At 37.7% G+C, this 19,235-nt stretch overlaps 1 protein-coding gene across 1 annotated transcript in view; it reads left to right on the plus strand.

Annotated features, from left to right (window-relative positions):
• The first annotated feature begins 1,149 nt into the window (after positions 1–1,149).
• Positions 1,150–19,235, plus strand: part of GAS2 (growth arrest specific 2) — a 136,266-nt gene continuing 118,180 nt past the window's right edge. The window contains exons 1-2 of the mRNA XM_006146905.3: positions 1,150–1,406; positions 15,952–16,073. Of these exons, the coding sequence (XP_006146967.1) occupies positions 1,262–1,406; positions 15,952–16,073 (267 nt within the window). The 5' untranslated portion in view covers positions 1,150–1,261. The remainder of the gene's footprint in view (positions 1,407–15,951; positions 16,074–19,235) is intronic.

Consider the following 19,235-nt stretch of genomic DNA (forward strand, 5'->3'; position numbering starts at 1 on the left):
ATAGCTTATATTGATAACTTTCAAATACCATAATTATTGAAATATAGCTGAAAAGCCCATGAACTTCTTACGTATTGCAAATATTTTGTTGTCATTTAGTCATAATGCATTCAGTTATTCCATAGGCATATTTGTATACTGAGTGGAATCCGAGAAGGTGTTAAACATGATGACTGTTATTTTAGCTGCTTCAGTGTTAATTCTGTAGTCTTAGATCATGAACGTAATACAAACATGTTACATTCAGGCCCGTTATATATTTTAACAATTTTTCTACAACCCCAACGAGGGCTTATGCTCATACAGTGATAAAGCTAATAAAATCGCCTCTTGTTTTATAGATGTAAGATATCTAAATAGTTCGTCTACTCTAAAGACCATGCAAACAAAAGCCAGTGTGCAAAAAATAAAATGGCAAGATAAAAAGCAAAAAAGATGGTAAAGGGACAGTTAATACCTGTGGTAGTATTTGTTAGGATTAGGCTACAATTCTTGGGCTATTAATACGGGTTCTCAATTACTTTGGTTTGTGAAAATGTATGATTATGGGGAAAGCAGTGGTCTTGAAATATAAAGAGCCAGGGTTAAGCCTAACCCTGCCCTAAATGAAGTCTGATGCCAGTTATGTCACTTATCCTCTCTGGTTTTGTTTTCTTGTAACTGAGACATACAGTTGAGACCCTGAATGTACCTCCTCTCCTGTGCCCTGCCCAGTTCTCTAAATTGTGTGCTTTTGACTACTTGGCCATACCCAAAGAACCAACAGCTACACTTAATCTTTTAGATGGAAGTCTTAAGAGTAATGTTCATGTGTTTACCATAAATTATCCAAATACTGTCATTGCTGGCATCCAGTCCTAGAATTCTATAGAAATCTATTTTCAAAAATTAACCCAAACAAATTGGGTACAAAAATTTGACTTCAATTACTTCGCATTGTGTTCGAATGAGTAGAATTTCTTGCTTTAGAAGCTCTTTCCGAATATGTTGTGTTACAAGCCTGGAGCTTGTTGTTTGGTCTTCTTTTTGACCTTTGGCTGCTGCTATTTCTTACCAAGTGGTTGGCCAAAAGTAAGAGGATCAGTGCAGATAAAGCAAATAGTCTTCGTGGGGTTTAATAATTAATGACATGACCTGTCGCCATAAAGCCCCTGGATATTATTCTTTACTGTGTCATAGAAGCCAGATTTTAACAGGAGAAGTCTGTATAAAAAGCAATTGCTCTTTTGTTTCTGAAACAGGTGTTACGAGTGGATAAATAATGTGCACTGCTCTGAGCCCCAAGGTACGCAGTGGACCTGGCCTCTCTGATATGCATCAGTATAGCCAATGGCTGGCCAGCAGACATGAAGCTAATTTGCTACCGATGAAAGAAGATCTGGCCTTGTGGTTAACCAATCTATTAGGTAAGGTTATAAGATATCTTTTTGTGAGTAAAGATAACAGCTTTTGTTTCTATTCCTCCTGTAGTGTCCTTCACCTAAGCACGTGATAGCACCTTGGAAAGAAAGACTTTCATTATTTGGATTTTGCATCTGGGAAACCTGAAGCATGTGGAACATTTAAATAAGTTCCCCCATGTTTCTCACATGCACTGTGCTTGGTCATTCCAGTATCATGCTTTGAAATGTCGAGCTCTGTGGTCAAATGGCTTATTTCACCCATCTGCTGCTCTGATTTATTTTTGAATGCTTTGATGCCACCGAACGATTTCACCTGTTCTTTTTGATATTGTGTGCAAGCTGATAACCTTAAGCTCTGAAATCTGGCTTCTAAAGCTCAATTGCTTTGCCCTCCTTTTAGAGCATACCTTCTAAAACTGCTGAATCCTCAAACTCACGAACGAAAACATCTCTCCTTTGTCTAAATGAGCTGACTAGAGTCATCCAACCTTGAACTAAAAACATTTTTCTATTCACTTCTGTGATGGACCAGTCTAAAACTATTGTTCTTGAGAAACATGCTACCTCATGCTAACACTGCCTGTTCTTCTGTTTGTATTATGCTGACATACGCACCGGAAAAAATTTCAACCATGTGCAAAATGGGTTCGTACATTTAAAGGATCTTCATATATAGCAACATTGCTTCCACTAAGAATTGTTCATAGAGAATAAAAATGATTTAAGACCCAAGGAAAGGATCTTTAATTTGTCAGATAGAAGACTTGACTAGTGAGTACACAGAGAATTGTTTGTTGTATGGTGCTTTATCGTTGGCAGAAGAGATTTTACTAGCACTGTTTTATTATTTTTTTTATAACAAACTCTTCAAGCTAAATGTTGTTATCCTTATGGTCCAGTTGATGAAACTGGACTATTGGTTTGCAATTTTAGCAAGGTTTTGCAAGGTCTGGGCAAGGTTTTCTTTGCTCACCGTGACTGGATTTTTGCACCACTTGAGCATTTATTTATTTTTCAGTTTTATCCCCAGGTTAGAAGTTTTCTTTTTTCTTGACTGTTGTACATTTATTTTGGCAACTCTTTGCTTTGTAGTCTAACCAGGGCTACCAAATATGGGTATGTAAGTTGTACCCTTCACAAGGGTGATCAACCAAAAGGTAATGAGGTCAGAAATGCAGAAGACACTCCCAGCAAGATCCTTCGTCCTACTATGGAACTGGATTCATAAGAAGGAAGGGGACATCACCTTTTAGTAATTCAACCATGCAAAGAAAGAGCTTTTCTAAAAAAAAAAGCTGCTTTGTTTCTTTCACGAGAGGGAGGGAGAGAGAAAAAAAGAGAGGGAGAGAAAAGGAACAGGAGTGAGAGACAGACAAGCATCATCCACAGGATCTTCTCATTCAGGGATACCCTACAAATGTGAACGGATTTGTTTTAGGTGGACCTGGCATGAGGCCAAGAGTTTTTAGCTCCATGAAGCAGATGGAGTTATTTTAGCATAAACAGATTCTTATCTTTCTTCTGTCTTTTCAGAGTTCACTAATGATCATTATGACAATAGTTTATTATTAACTTTGAGCTTCCTGTTTTCAGATAGGGGCTGTCACAGGCATGGCTCATAGAATAGAAGTTGAGAACCCTGGCTCTGAAAACAGGCTGCTTGTGCATGAATCCCAGCTCTGCAATTGCTAGCAATGTGGTCTTGGGCAAGCTCTTCAACCTCTGTGTGCCTTGTTTTCCTTGTTCACACAGTGGCAATAATAGCAGTGTCTACTTTGTAGGGGTGTTATGGGAATAAATGATGGAAATATGTATAGGACTCAAAACAGTGCCTGGCATGTAGTCCATACTAGATAAGTTATTATTCCATTTGTATAGTTTGGTGAACCATTAATGCAATTTTATGCATACATTTATTCATTTCATTGATATTATGAAGTAGTATAAGGTATTGGTTTCTGAAAAACTGGAATCTAGAATAAGAATGTTTCAATTTAAATCTCAGTTTGATCACTTATTATGTGAGATGGCACAAGTGTCTGATTGCACTGTGCCTTAGTTTTATAATCTGTAAAATACAATACTAATAATGAACTTCGCAGGGTAGTTGGATGTATGAATGAGAGGGTCACTTTCAGAACAAGAGCTAAGGTATAGTAATCAATAAAAATAACGATTGTGATTACAGTGTTTCAGACATAGTATGCTGTGTCCTGAAAGGTAGAGTAGTCAGTAGGTGCCAGGCGCATGCCTGTAAATCCCAGCTACTCGTAAAGCTAAGGCAGGAGTATTGTGAGTTTGAGGCCAGCCTGGGCAACAAAGTGAAACTCAGTCTCAAAAAGAAAAAAAAAAAAACCAAAAAAACAATGACCACAAGGCATATGGGGGCTGATTGAAATGCAGCAATAAAACATGACACAAGGAAAGGTTCTGGAGACGTCTGTGTGCACACTGGACATGTGTATGTCTGTGATTCAGGACTGCCTGAGGTACGGGGGATTATAGTGTGAAAATTCCGTCAGGGTACTGTTGTCTGTCTATCGCTCTCATTTACTCATCAGAAAAGAAAGAAATTTTTAAAAGAGTAGACAGTCAGAGGGGTTGGGAAATTTACTTTAAGGGGATTTATATTTAATCTGAGAATCCAATAATCATTGGCCAGACAAAGCAGGGATGAGTCTCTGTGGAAGGGAAGGCTGCGTGCTGAGGTAGGAAGTTTCACCGGAAGAACTGAGCAAAGGCTAGTGTCCACAGCACTATAAGACACAGAGAATTTCATGAAACGTGTTCAGGCTGGGTCATACATTTCTTTGAAGACCATATTAAGGAGCTTATAATTTACGCTGTGATCAATGAGGGCCCATTGAGAAGCTCTAGTCACAGGAAGCATGTGGTGAATTAGAGGATAGCCTGATGATATGGGCATGCTCCAATGCCCCATGACTTGTCAGAAAAGGCATTTTATTTTGTGAATGTGATCATTTACACGGCAGCTTGATCAGCGTGCACAGCCCAAGACAGCTCAGAGAATAGAGTTAGTGTGTGTAATGGAAAGATCCCTGGATTAAGAGTCAGGAGACCTGGCTCCTAAGAGGGTGTCAGGAGACCTGGCTTCTGGTTCTGGCTCTGCCGCATGGTAGGAAACGTGCCCAGAGTCACTCAGCTATCTTTTCTGGGCTCAGTATCCTCATCCATAAAATGAAGGGGTTGGAGTAGGTGATTTCTAATGTCCTTTCCAGCTCCCAAAGTCTAAGTTTCCAAGAAATCCACCTCTTGAGACCTAGTTTGGGGCAGCTGAGGTCATCAATATGTACAAATAAAAAGATGTACATAAATGAATAACCTTTCTTTTGAAGAATAAGACTTTTTTTAATGTTAGCAGCTGTAATGCAAATGTAAGTGATCGCTTGTGAAATTTATTCAGAAGAAGAATTTTAAAAGAATGTCAAAATACAGTAAAGTATATCACCTTTGAATTGTCTTGAGTAGATAGTTGTAAGTATTGATAGATAGATAATAAACTTTAAGGGAATGCCCTCATGGAAACTTGGCAAGGACACTAAAAACTTGGAATACCTCTCTTTTTGGGAGCTCTGTTTTTTCTTCCTTCTCTTAATAAACTCCCTTCTTTACTATACCTATAAAAGATAAACAAACAAATAAAACATTTGGAAGTAGGAAAATAAGATAGGTGCTAAATGGTTATAAAGAAGGAAGGAATAAATGTATAGCTATGTTAGGAGTTATATTTTTATGAAAGGACTTTAAAAACTTCATGGAAAATGGAATGAGTTTATTTGAGTGCAAGGGATTTTGAAATCCATGCATAGTTTTTTTTTTAAGGAATTATTACATTAATTTATTTTTTATCATCATCATTATTATTATTTTCAATTTGACCAGTGAGAGACAAAGACAGAGAGGGAGTGAGAAAGCAAGTCACCAAGTCCGGGACTCAAACTGTGGTCAGCCATGTGGGAGTCCAGCACCTTTTACCACCACACCACCTGCTGGTCCCATGCATAGCTTTTTTTAACACTCATATGCCATGAACTTATTGAAGGCCCTTCATAGGTACTAAATTTGTTTAGTAGTTATGTACTATGGAAACAGAGCCGTTAAAGTAAAATTTAAATGACTTATTATTGATTCTTTGGTCACCTCAGAAATATTTGCAGATTTTTATTTTGCAGTTTTCTTTTAAGTTTTAAGAGTTTACCTAGTTAAAGGTTAGGGAAGTCTTGAAAATAATTGTAAAACTGATCCTGTGTTCATATAAAGTATCTGAATTCTTAGTGAAGTAAAAATATTCATACTGGGGGCAGCAGGTAGCAGAGTGGTCAAGATGCTGGACTCTCATGTGGTTGATCTCAGTTCAAGTCCCAGACTTGGTGGCTTGAAGAGTCACACAGATTGTGTGTGCATGCATGCCCCAAATCCCAGGAGAATGGCAGAGGAGGAATTGCAGCCTGGCCTTCCCGCCCAGGAGTAATTTCTTACTTTCCCTCTTACTGTCTCTTTCTCCAGTGAGTATATGCACCTTTTGGCAAAAACCTTTAAAAACTGTACATACTAAATTAAAGCTCTTAATTAGGTTTTTCTATTGTGATATGGGACTCTACTTGTGGAAAGATTTTCTGCTTCTTTTCTATATGCTTGTCTAAAAGTGGAGCTTTTTCCTTTATGTTTTTTGAATGCAATCTTTTTTTTTTTTTGAGAGATTTTCACTGTAGGGCGCGTGCGCTCGCCAGACAGACAGAGAGAGACAGAGAGACAGAAAGCAAGAAATCACCCCCCAGGGGGGATGGTCACGCCGCAATCCCTTCTCCTCCATTCTCCTCTCGGGATCTTGGGCACGCACGCACACGCGCCCGGCGTGAGTTTTAAGCCACCGGGTCCGGGACATGAACCGCGGTCGACTACGTGGGAGTCCAGCGACATAGCCATTATGCTAACTGCTGGTTCCCTTGAATGCAATCTTAATGATATTCTAAATTCAAAAATTTCTGATCCTACACATAAAATTTCAGTTAAAAAACTGACAAGATTCCCAAAAGAAGGGAGAGTGGAGGAGGGGAATCATGGTGTGACCATGCCTTATGGATGGTGCTTTCTTGCTCTCTCTCTCTCTGATGAGTACTCATGCTCTGTGGCAAAGTTTCTTAAAAAAGTACTCTTGTTTCATCTTCAGATATTTTGATGGATAAAAATTATTTAACAGACAAAAGCATTTATTGGATTATAGAATCATATTTGCACTCATGCCACATATTGATGTATTATAATGTAATTTTTTAAGTGCTATATACTTATTCAGTAACACTAATAAAATACTACTTTAGTCCCTAGGCAGAGAATTAAAGCAGTGCTAGCACACTTTAGGGCTAGCTGAAAATTATACATTAGAATATAAAATCCCAGATATCATGAACAGCTAACTAGTTAAGGTGAACAAATGGTTATAGTATGTGAACATTGGGTATACCTGCTGATTTGACAGAAAATAGTCTTTATAGTCCTAGTATGTTTTTTTTCTTTCTTTTTTAAATTTAGAATTATTTACCTAATTTTATTTATCATTATTATTATTTTGTAATTTGCTATGGGACATACACAAGCAACAGAGAAACAGAGAAAGAGACAGAAAATGAGAAAACAAGCTGCCAAGTCCCGGACTCACACCGAAGTCAGCAATTTGGGAGTTCAGCACCTTAACCACCTCTACCTGCTGGTCCACCCTAGTATGTTTTCTTATAAGTGATGTCACCATGGAATGGTTTTATGATGAACATTCAATTCAGAAAAGACAAACAGAGTCAAGAAGATCCTATTTTTTATTTTCTTCTCCCAGTAAATAGTTGCTTTGGACATTGTCCTCTGTCACAGATAAATACTCACATTTCGTCTTTATTTTAGGTCTTCTGCTTTGTTATTTTGCTCATGAACCAGCTATGGCTCATTTGTTGTTTAGCTGTGACCTTAGGACATATTGGAACATCAAATGCTTCTATAATTACATCTGGAGGAAAACGTAATCATCACTTTGAGCAGACCTCATGTTATTAAATTAACAGTCTCAAATTATAGCCAACCCCTATCATTTAGGTGGATTAGGCACATTCTACTAATTTTATGATTGTTGATGGATTGTTTAATATTGCTGTTGGCTTGACTTTGAAATTAAGGCACTAATAGCAGTGTTCTCAAATTGTTTCCGCCAACATATATGTACATATTTATGTTTATACTAGAGATTTTTTGCTATAGAACACATGTGCTCACTGGAGAGACAGAGAGAAAGAAAGCAAGAAATCACCCCCACCAGGGTTGATGTCCACACCATAATCCCTTCTCCTCCATTCTCCTCTTAGGATTTTGAGCAGTCACACACACACACACACCTGGTGTGAGTTTCAAGTCACTGGGTCCAAGACTCAAACCATGGTTGGCCACGTGGGAGTCCAGTGCCTTAACCACTACACCATCTGCTGGCTCCCACTTATATTTTTTAATATTTGAAAATGATGGTTCACCTTTACCTTCCACTATTATTTGTTTAATAGCACTGTGTGAGTCACGTGGAGGCTTATGTTTGAGAGAAGGTAATAATAAGTATCAAGGAAATTGAAATTACTCTTAGTGATTGCAGATATTTAGGATACAGGCAAATGTGTTTGGATATATTCAGGGACTTTGAATACATCATAATTAGGTTAAAATCAAGTTATGCTGAAATGATTTTTCTTATATTTAGAAGATGCTGGGTGCCAGTAGGTGGCATAGTGGTTATGGTGCTGGACTTCCATGTGGCCAACTGTGATTTGAGTCCTGGACTCAGCAGCTTGAACTCACACCAGGTGCATGTATGTGTTGCCTAAAATCCCAGGAGGAGAATGGAGAAGAAGAGATTGTGGTGTGGCCATTCTGCCTTGGAGGGTGATTTCTCACTTTGTCTGTCTGTCTGTCTATGTGTCTCCAGTGAGTGCATGAACTATAGCAAAAATCTCTTTAAAAGTAAAAAGATGCATTATAACAATCGATTTTATGGAGGCTTTTCCTTTATTTGACCTTTCTACATGAGCACACATACAAAAGTCCATTGTTTTCTTCTTGAAATGGCCAATATATAGTGGTCAGTTTGTTGTTATTTCTAAAATATAGCATACTATCAACATTAAAAATGTAAGTATCTATTTACTGGAGTTGCTGTTGTGAAAAACAACTGCTGTCTGATGAGTTAGTAACAGCTCTCTCTCTCTCTCTCTCTCTTTTTTTCTTTTTAAAGTCCTTTTACCAGATACTTATCCTACAGAGTTCTCATATTCTTGCTATAACCTGTAAAAATTCTTTAGGAAAGGTAGTATCTTCTGCTAGTCCAAAACTTTAAAATCAAGGCCATATTTACAAATTGACACCTTTCGGAGAGGTTGGTACCTAATTTTTTACCTGACCTTTTCAACAAAACCAGTTTTGTCTATTTTTTTTTTTTTTTCACAAAGGCAGAATAGATACTTGTGAATCAGTGTGGAATACATGCTGGTCTCGAGTTTGGGGATATAATAAGTTATATCTAATTTCACAATCTTTACATTTCAGTTTCAAAATATTGAGTAACTTGGATTAAGATAGAGAAAACATTACTTGGAGTTCTCAGTTACAGAACTATATTGGGATTGAGAGGTACAGTGTGGATGGGAGTAGAATTTGATAGTTCTTGGATTATACTAAGAGATTGCAATTAGACCAGCTTCCTTCAATGAATTAAGCCAAATATGAGAACATGCTTGAACGAGAGTCTCAGTCACCAGATCACCATCTTCAACTCCAAGCTGTTCTCTCTCTGAAGTGCTTTCTGTGATATCTCTACAGAGAAAAAGACAGCTCCATTAAGGAGAATGGATTGTTGTAGAAAATAGCCATTCTTGTATTCAACACATATCTAAACACTCAAGTGGTTAAAGGCATAAACGCTGAACCTAAACAGCTTGGGTTAAAGAGCCACATTCTTCTAGGGGCTAACCTAACCGTGTAATTTTAGGCAAGTTAATCTATCACCTCAATTTCCTTATCCATCAAATGGATATCTTAGTAGTAGTACTCATGTCACAATTTTATGAGAAGATTTAACACATGGAGAGTGTTGGCCACAGTGACATATAGTACTCAAATGCTAAATAAGATTATTAGACATTACCTTATCTTTAAAAATTCAGCAGCTAACTTATTGGGAGAAAATCTTCTTTCTCAACAACATAAAAGATGAGTCCCTTTTTTTCCCCACATGACTTCAATGTAAAACACTTTATAGGCTGATTCTTGATCTCTATAGAAATTATGGCACACGTGTTTCTGAGAGGAATACGCTGATATGTGGAAGCATGCACGTTGATTTTAGTTACCTCATAAAATATCCCAGGCAGGTGTTTATTTGCTGTCACTGAGCTCTGATATTTTAAGGAAAAGTGACTAAGCACAGTATTTCTTTAAACCTGCTGACCTTTGTCTATGGTTCAATTGTCAGTCGTATCCTAATTGATGGCCTGATGACCAAAATTCACACTTACAAACCCAGGAAGTGAACACATGACTTCTAGACTAGGATATTTTAGATTAATTTTGAAACCACTAACCTTGCAACTCAGCATGGGCCAGCACTCCAAGACAATAGAATTAGATCCATCCATTGCTGTTTCTTTCCTTAATCATAACCAACCACTTGGAAAGGATGCCGCCGGGGGTATGCAGGGAGGAATGTATCTCTGGTGCTGGAGACTCACTGCTTCTGGCGTTTATAGTCTGACACATCCAACAGCTACACAACTTTGATGAAGAAGTCTGATACTGTTTAACAAAAATATTTGGCTTTGCATGAATTTTACTTGAGAAATTATCATTAGTTTTCCACAGCTTGTTATTATATATTTGTCATAGTTAAATTTAATACGTTTTATTTTCTGGTTTCTTAAAATGCTTTGGGCAATACTAATACAATAATGAGATAATCTGCAATCCTATTTAAGGATTATAACTGATTTCTAATAATTATGTAGTATATTCAAATTAAATGATCCTTGGGACCAGCAGTTGGCGTAGTGGCTATGTTGCTGGACTCTCATGTAGTAGACAGTGGTTCAAGTCCCAGACCCGGGGGCTTAGACTCACGCCAGATGCATGTGCATGTGTGTCCAAGATCCAGAGAAAAGGGAGGAGAAAGGATTGCGGCATGGCCATCTCCCCCTGGGGCGTGATTTCTCACTTTCTGTCTCTCTCTCTCTGTCTTTCTGGTGAGCGCATGCACCCTATAGCAAAAACCTCTCCAAAAACAAACAAAAAAAATTAGTTAAAAAAAAAAGACAAATTAAATTATTCTTAATCATTGAATGGAAAATATATTATATATAAAGGATTTTTCTTCTTAAAAAACTTGTTGCATTTTTTTCTTCATTTGAGGTAGTACATTTGAGCTATAAAGTATGTAACAGTGTGTTTTAGCCAAAAACAACAAAAAAATCCCACCTTTCCGAGCTATAAAATATACAGAATTGAAAGCTGACACCTAATATATTTTTCATTAGATACAGATGTTCAATGTATTTTTTTTTCTTCAAGCATTTATGAAAAGCAGGGTAACAAAATCTTCAGTATAATACATAAAATGTAAAAAAGTCTTATTTTTCAGTAAATTGCTAATGGCTTTTTGATGAGAATCATTTTTTTTTTTTATAAATTACAAGTTCCTTTAAGTTTAGTACAAGAATCGTATTCCTTGAAATTGTGAATGGAATCTTTAAATTGCCATGGAACTTCATGAAATAATAATGCCTAAAAATCTTTTCCAAATTTACAAAGGCTTATATGTAGTTCCTTAAGGAATCATACAACAATATGAAGTTTACCTTCTTCATCTTGAAATTTAAACACATTTGAATAATGTGACTATTAAAGGGAACTTGTTGGGACCAGCAGTTAGCATAATGACTATGTCACTGGACTCCCATGTAGTCGACCGCAGTTCAAGTCCTGGACCCGGTGGCTTAAACTCACTCTGGTTGCGTGTGCATGCATGCCCAAGATCCTGAGAGGAGAATGGAGCAGAAGGGATTACGGCATGGCCCTCCTCCCTGGGGAGTGATTTCTTGCTTTCTGTCTCTCTGTCTTTCTGGTGAGCTCACGCACCCTGTAGCAAAAACCTCTCCAAATAAATAAATAAAGGAAACTTGTTTATAATATTTATTTTTCATACCTGTTTGCAAAATGACTTTCTTATTATCATTAGAAAATATAGGCCAAAAGCAAGCAGGTGGTGTGATAGTTAGGATGCTGGGCTCCCACATGGCCGACCGTGGTTTGAGTCCCAGACCTGGCAGCTTACTCTTTCTCACTCTCTCTGAGCTCATATGAGCTATAGAAACTTTAAAAAATAATAATAAATAAATTAAAAAAAAACTTAAAAAAAAAAGAAAAGAAAATACAGGCCAGTGCAGTAGATGCACACTACAAAGCCTGTTGTGTTGGCTTTTGTATCTTGAGACCAGTACTTTTATTTTTGAGTTGAGTTCAGCTGTGTTTGATTTTGAAATAAAATTAGTTATGCTCAGGCTACTTCTTTGGTAAATACTTTGAGCTACTGATGTTTTGCCACCTGCAGAAGTCATTATCCTAACTGGGGGCTAAAATGTGGACTATCCAGTAGGGAAAAAACGAACATTAAAAACTAGTCACTTTGTTCCCCCTTGACCCACCCTTCCCCCCAAACTGGGAAAAATATCATCTTAAACAGATGTTTCTTAAAATCCAAATGTATTAGATATTGTGAGTTTAGTTTCAAAGAAATAGTTTACCTGTTGTTCCATTCAGGTTATATTTATTTCAAGTGTTCATGAAATTGAGCTATGTGCATTTATCTTAAGATAAAAGATAGGTCCATAAAAATCTCAGTATAACACATTTAAAATACTTTTTCTCTTCCACTCTCTTGCTTTCAACTTAACTACTTTTCACACACACACACACACACACACACACACACACAAATCTGATATTTTCTCAAAGTTTTCCAGTAGTTTATTTCTTTAATTTTTAATTCACATGCTTACTAAACACATTTTTCAAGGGCTTTTTACATAAGTAACATTATGCTTATCTCTGTAGGAGATATAAAGAAAAAAAAGCAATATTTCAAGTGGTTTTATAGTATATTGAGGAAGATAATACATTTAAACAAAACATGTTACTAAATAAAAGAACATGTCTGATAATTCCCTTTGCTAAGAGATGTTGCTGAACATGGTCACACAGACAGGAGATCAGTGTATCCTGGGAGAGTCTCTTTCTGAAACTGTGATCTGATGAAAGATAGACCTTAGCTGGGTAGACAAAAGTTGGGACACTGAAGGTGCAGGCCATGCCAGGAACCCCGGAATGAAAGCAGAGCAGCAGGAACAGGAAGGACTGAGAGGGGAACTGTGAAGGCAGTGAGTGAACCACCAGGCAGGGGATAGGAATATTAAATTAGAAAGATGGTTTAGAGGCATAAAGAGGGGCCTTTGGACATTTGGTTAAAATGCGTATATTTCATAGTAGTTATGACACTGGACTCTCAAATGGTTGACCACAGTTCAAGTCCCAGACCTGGCAGCTTGAAAATCATGCCGGATGTGAATAATTTTGTGTCTAAAATCCTAAGAGGAAAATGGAGGCGAAGGGATTGCAGCATGGTTATTACACTGGAGGGAGGGGTGATTTCTTACTTTCCCACTCACTGTCTCTCTTTTTTTCTGACAAGCACATGCACTCTATGGCAAAAATCTTAAAAAGAAAAAAACGCAGATTTCACATTCTAAATAAAGGGGAAAATTAGGAGCTGTGTAACCAAGGTGTCTGTGCGAAGAATCACTCAGTGAGAGTTTTGTTTAGCAATATTTATCATATCAGAGAATGTGCAGAGAAAAATTGGGGACAGAAGGTACAGTCGTTGTTTTCGTTGCTAGAGGTTTAGAGATCAGGTCATAAAGATTTTTATTAGAATTATGGCATGAGAAATGAAGCCTAAATATACAGATTTTGTGACTAAGAACTAGAAAATTAAGGCAAAAATCGAAATAGCCTGTAACTTAGAAAATAAGGAATGGGGAAAATATATGAGCTTTGGGAAAGATGTTTTGAGGGAGCATAGAACAAGTAATTATTGAGACCAGCAGATGGCGTAATGGTTATGTCGCTGGACTCCCACGTAGTCAGTCGTGTTTTGAGTCTGGGACCTGGCAGCTTGAATCGCACTCTGGGCATATATGCATGTGTATCCAAAATCCTGACAGAACAGAGAAGAAAGGAGTGCGGTGTGGCCACACCCCAGGAGGTGGTTTCTCACTTTATGTCTCTTTCTCTTTCTCTTTGCTGAGCACACATGCCTTATAGCAAAAATCTCTCTTAAAAAAAGAACAAATGGGACCAGCAGTTAGCATAATGGCTATGTCGCTGGACTCCCACATAGTCGACCGCAGTTCGAGACCCGGACCCGGTGGCTTAAACTCACGCTGGGCACATGTGCGTGCGTGCCCAAGATCCTGAGAGGAGAATGGAGGAGAAGGGATTGCGGCGTGGCCATTCCCCTGGGGGGTGATTTCTCGCTTTCTATCTCTCTGTCTCTGTCTGTCTGGTGAGTGCACGTGCCCTATAGCAAAAACCTCTCCAAAAAAAAAAAAGAACAAATTATTTGTGGTTATGGTCACAGGAGGGGAAAGTGGAGGAACCAGGTGTTACAACTAAAGAGTACAAGGTTTCTTTTGGGGAATGACAGAATTGGCCTAAAATTATGGTGATAATTGTTACAACTCTGAACATACTAAAGTCCATTGAATTATATATCGTAAGTGAGTCAGTTGTCAGGCATATGAATTACATCTCTATGAAGCTGTTACAAAATGAAAACAAAATGTGCTTTAGGAGGCATTTAAGAAAGAAGTAAAAATATTCCCTACCTGGGATCCCGTTAAATGTCAGGGATGAGGAACTGAGACTCGTGTTTACGAGAGCAGTAGCTGAAGCCGTGAGGGTAATTGTGAGGAGAAAAGGAAAAAGCAGAGATCTGAACGTAACAAATTCGGTCTAAGAGCTGTGGTAGGAAGAGGAATGGTTTAAAAAGTGTTTGCCAGGCCAGCAGGTGGCGTGGTGGTTAAGAGCCTATTTAATGACGACAGTAAGGTATATATAGCCCCAGCTAGGAGCTACTTTATAGTATGCTCATTCTACTCACTGAGGTTTATGCCCAGAGTCAGACTTGTGTACGTGGATATGAATATATCAGTTGCGTTTGCTATTGAAAATATTTAGATTAATTCAGGTCTTTAGTGAATCAATAAAATGTGTGTGTGGGAAAAGGTATAGAAGGCAACCATGCATACCAGAGACAGTGTGGGAGGAGGGTGGGAGATGGCAGAGGGTGTGAGAGAGGGAATCAAGGATGGGAGAAAAAGCAAAATATACAGGAAACAAGAAATGGAAAATTAATTCGTTGATGAAAACACGTATGTTGATGTGCTTGATTGAGCCAATATACAGTGTATTCTGGGAGGAAAATCTCGTTTTGTATGCTGTAATGATGTACAGTGAATGAATGTAAATAAATAAATTGAAATTGAAATTGAAAAAAAGATCCCACATGCCCAACTATGCAATTCGAGTCTTAGACCTGGCTGCTTAAAAAACATCTGGGCCTATGTGTTACATGCCCAAAATCCTAGGAGAAAAATGGAGGAGAAAGGACTGTGGGGTACGATTTCTCACTTTCCCTCTCTCTGTCTCTCTCCAGTGATCATATACCCTATGACAAAAATGTTTTAAAAATACAGAAATAAATAAAAAATAAATTCATTTGCTTACAGAAAGTCTATCATTTGGATTAATTTGACCTGTAATTTTCTCAATCAGGAAAACAAGTTCAAAAGAATTTAGAGATGTGATTTTGTGTACAGGCCATTATTAAAGTTGCCAATAATGACTGGTTTTTAAAAATATATCTCTACTATGATACTTCTTAATTTAAAAAGATCAATGGTATTCTTGTGATAAACATATACCTAACACAAAAATCCAGTTCTGCTTATGCCTGTGGGCCAAAGCGATTGAATGACTCCCTGAGGGAAAAAGTGGATGAGGCCTGGAAGCCCAATTGTACAATCATTGGTGAAGCTTGTTCTCTGAGTTTTGTTGTTTTCATTCATTGTTTTTCATTCCTCCTGATGGCTAAATGGGGGGACTTTTCTACCCAGAATATCATTTTACCACCTTTAATGTGTAACAAAACTTTTCTGCACATAGAGCTATATTATGAAAATATAAAATGCTGACATTCTTGCAACCAAAGGGAAACATAAAATTCCAAAGAAATCATTCTTTTTGGTATGTTCCTCTCCCAGATGCGTAACTCAGCTGTAATATGATAGAAATTTTAGTGATAAAGTTGTGACAACGTACGTGATATGGCGTGAATCTGACTTTCATGGTAGGGAATGACCAAGTTTTTTAATGCTGTTTTTCGGTATTTCAGGGAAGGAGATTACAGCAGAAACTTTTATGGAAAAGCTGGATAATGGTGCCTTGCTCTGTCAACTTGCAGAAACTGTTCAGGAGAAATTCAAAGAGAGCATGGAAGCTAGCAAGCCCACAAAGGTAAATGATCTCAACACAAAAACTGCTGCGCAGTGGTAGATCACATTTATAGTTGCTTATTAATTTACTGTGATTCCAGAATTTGTTAGGAATAGATTCACCAAGTTTTATATTAACAACAAAGCACGGAAGATGTGTTCTATTAGGTAGCATGTTATTTGCACGCTAATTAACGTATAATATTCTGTTACATTTAGCTGATTAAATGGTATGGGAAATGATGGCATTAAAAAAGGACTATATATTAACTGGCTGAATCTGATGTCTTGATTAGAAACTTAGAGAAATAATTGTGTCATCAGGCAATGAACAAAATCTGGCCAAGACATATTTACTGAATAGGTCCTTGTTTTCAAAATATTATGGCAGAATATTAGAACAAAATTTATGGAATGTAATATTTGTTTTGAGTAAGTTGTGGGACTGAACTAAGGAACTTTGGCCAAATTACTTTTTTCCCACCACTCATATATTTGTTCTATAGTTTTGTCATAAGATTCTTCGCTAGTTATTATGAATGCATAATAAAGGTATGGTGTTTGATATTTTTTTGAAGAAAAAATGAATGATACTTCTTAATTTTTAGCAGAGAATGAAAAATGAAGGGGGGAACCAGCAGTTAGCGTAATGGCTATGTCGCTGGACTCCCACGTAGTCGACCGGGGTTCACGTCCCGGACCTGGTAGCTTAAAACTCACGCCGGGCGCGTGTGCGTGCGTGCCCAAGATCCCGAGAGGAGAATGGAGGAGAAGGGATTGCGGCGTGACCATCCCCCCTGGGGGGTGATTTCTCGCTTTCTGTCTCTATGTCTCTCTGTCTATCTGGCGAGCGCACGCGCCCTATAGCAAAAAAAAAAAATCTCTCCAAAAAAAAAAAAAAAATGAAGGGGAAAAAAGTTTACAATACTGTTGAAGACAGTTGAAAACAAAACAAAACAAACAAACGAAAAACAACTCTTAAAATGTTTGTTCATCTCTGGCAGAAGAATGAAATTGATGGTTATGTGTGTGCATATCTATTAGCATTGTACTTACTTTCGGAATACTTTATATCACTCAGTAAAGTATTCTGTAGTATATACCCCCCACACCACTACATCTGCATCCTTTTTACTTTCTTTCTTTCTTTTTTTTTTTTCAGTTTTTGCTCTAGGGTATGTGTGCTTGCCAGAGTGAGAGACAGAGAGAGAAAGAGAGAAAAAGTGAGAAATCTCCCCTCCCCCCCAGAGGGGATAATCATACCACAATCCCTTCTCCTTCACTCTCCTTTTAGGATTGTGGACACTTATGCACCCACATCCAGTGTGATTTTCAAACTACCAGTCTGGGACTCAAGCCAGAGCCAGCCATGTTGGAGTTCTGACCTTAACCACTATGCCAAAAGCTGTAAAGATACTTCACAGGCAGTAGAAGCCTTCAAAATCAATGTGTAGCAGTACAATGTCTAATTTGATTTAATTAGCTTATGTGCACTGTAGTGTGATGCATTCACTATGATGAACACATCTTAATCTTTTTGCAGCTGAGAACCTTTAAAGGCAAAAATATAAACAAGGCTAATCTTTCTAGTATTCTATTAAGATGAGAAAACCAAGACAAATGGCAAGTTCAAGGTTAGGTTTTATGCCTTTTGAGTCCTAGTTACCTGACTCCAAGTTGGCATCTCCAGACAAGACAGGATAATCATTACATTTATGCATGCCCGACCTTTCACTTCCTCATCCAACTAGAGTCCAACTACAGACGCCTCACTATTGTATGCTTCCTCTGTTCTTTCCCCACCAGCCACAGTTTTGCTGATCTGTGTATAAGACATTCTCAGCACTGGGGCATCCACATGGGGGAAGATATCCAAAGCTTTCAACCTCTCTCTTTCTCCTAACATTCCTTTCCATTTGTCTCATTTATTTTAAGAGTCACTGCCCCAGACATCAGAGTTTCTCTGGGATCAGAGCTTCCTTTGACTTCAAAGGGCCCTGGGTGGTTAGATCAGGTTTGAAGCACATGAAGAAGAAGAAAAAAAGAGAAGTTCTGTTACCTAGTAGAATGCTACATTATGCTCTAAGGAAGGATCTGGAGTTCACGGCCTAAATGTAGAATCCAGTCCTTGTTCCGGGGAAAGAACATCCTAGTCAGATAGAATGCCTATAATCCACTGGCCCATCAAGGATACCTAGTTCCCTGAGCTACAAGATAATAGAACCTCAGGATGTCGAACCATCCGGGAATGAAATAAAACATAAAGATTAGAGACTTTCCATTAAAAAAATATCAATAGCACTTTTTGTTTAGAGAAAATCTTATCAAGAGTAAAATCAGAAAAATCCACACATTTGTGTTCACCACTGATCTCTCAGACAGAGCAAGAAAATCTCAACTGTGATTAATCTGGGATCCCTCAATACCTGACTGCACAACTAAAATGACTGTATATTCCTTAAGAAATTTGCTTTTCTAAAATGCAAGTATAGTTCTAGAATTAAACCAACAAGACTGAATCATGAAATGAAAGGAATCTGAGCAGATGGTTACAGGCAAAAATGAAATTTTGATGGTATAGTGCTTCCTGGGTCTAAGATACAGAAGATGAAAGTTCTTAAGAACTTGTGAATAGAAATATATTCAAGTCTTAAATATACTAACATATATTATTTTCCAGTATATAGGACACTTCCTTTGTCATCATTTCTCTAAGTCCCTGACCACCTGACCAAATTTTTCACTTGCAGGTCAGACAAGGAAATGTCTTGCATAATGTTTTTCTCAATGGGAGTGTTCCTTTCTTATATCTTCTTATGATTATATGCTTAAATATGGCTTCCATGCCATAACAATACCTGTTGGTGTATCATATGAAATAATAGGAATAAGATGTAAAGGAGTTCAAATCTTTTCCCTGTATAGTCTACTGGTCATAGAAGACTTGATATACATGCAGATGGAGACAAAAAAGCAGCAGTGTGAAAAGTGGTCATGCTAGCTAATGAGTGATACGCTTTGGGAATTTACCTGACTCTGAAGGCCTAATTGAGTTAACCTCAGTGATGGCATTTTTGCTCTGATAAAGTAGTGCTGGGCACAATGTAAACTTAGGCCACATGGTTTATATGGTACTAAGTTCATGATATATAGTTCGGTTTCCTGGTCACTGGTCTCCCGTGGT

The sequence above is a fragment of the Tupaia chinensis genome, unplaced genomic scaffold, assembly GCF_000334495.1.
Source record: "Tupaia chinensis unplaced genomic scaffold, TupChi_1.0 Scaffold000196_1, whole genome shotgun sequence".
Classification (NCBI taxonomy): Eukaryota; Metazoa; Chordata; class Mammalia; order Scandentia; family Tupaiidae; genus Tupaia; species Tupaia belangeri.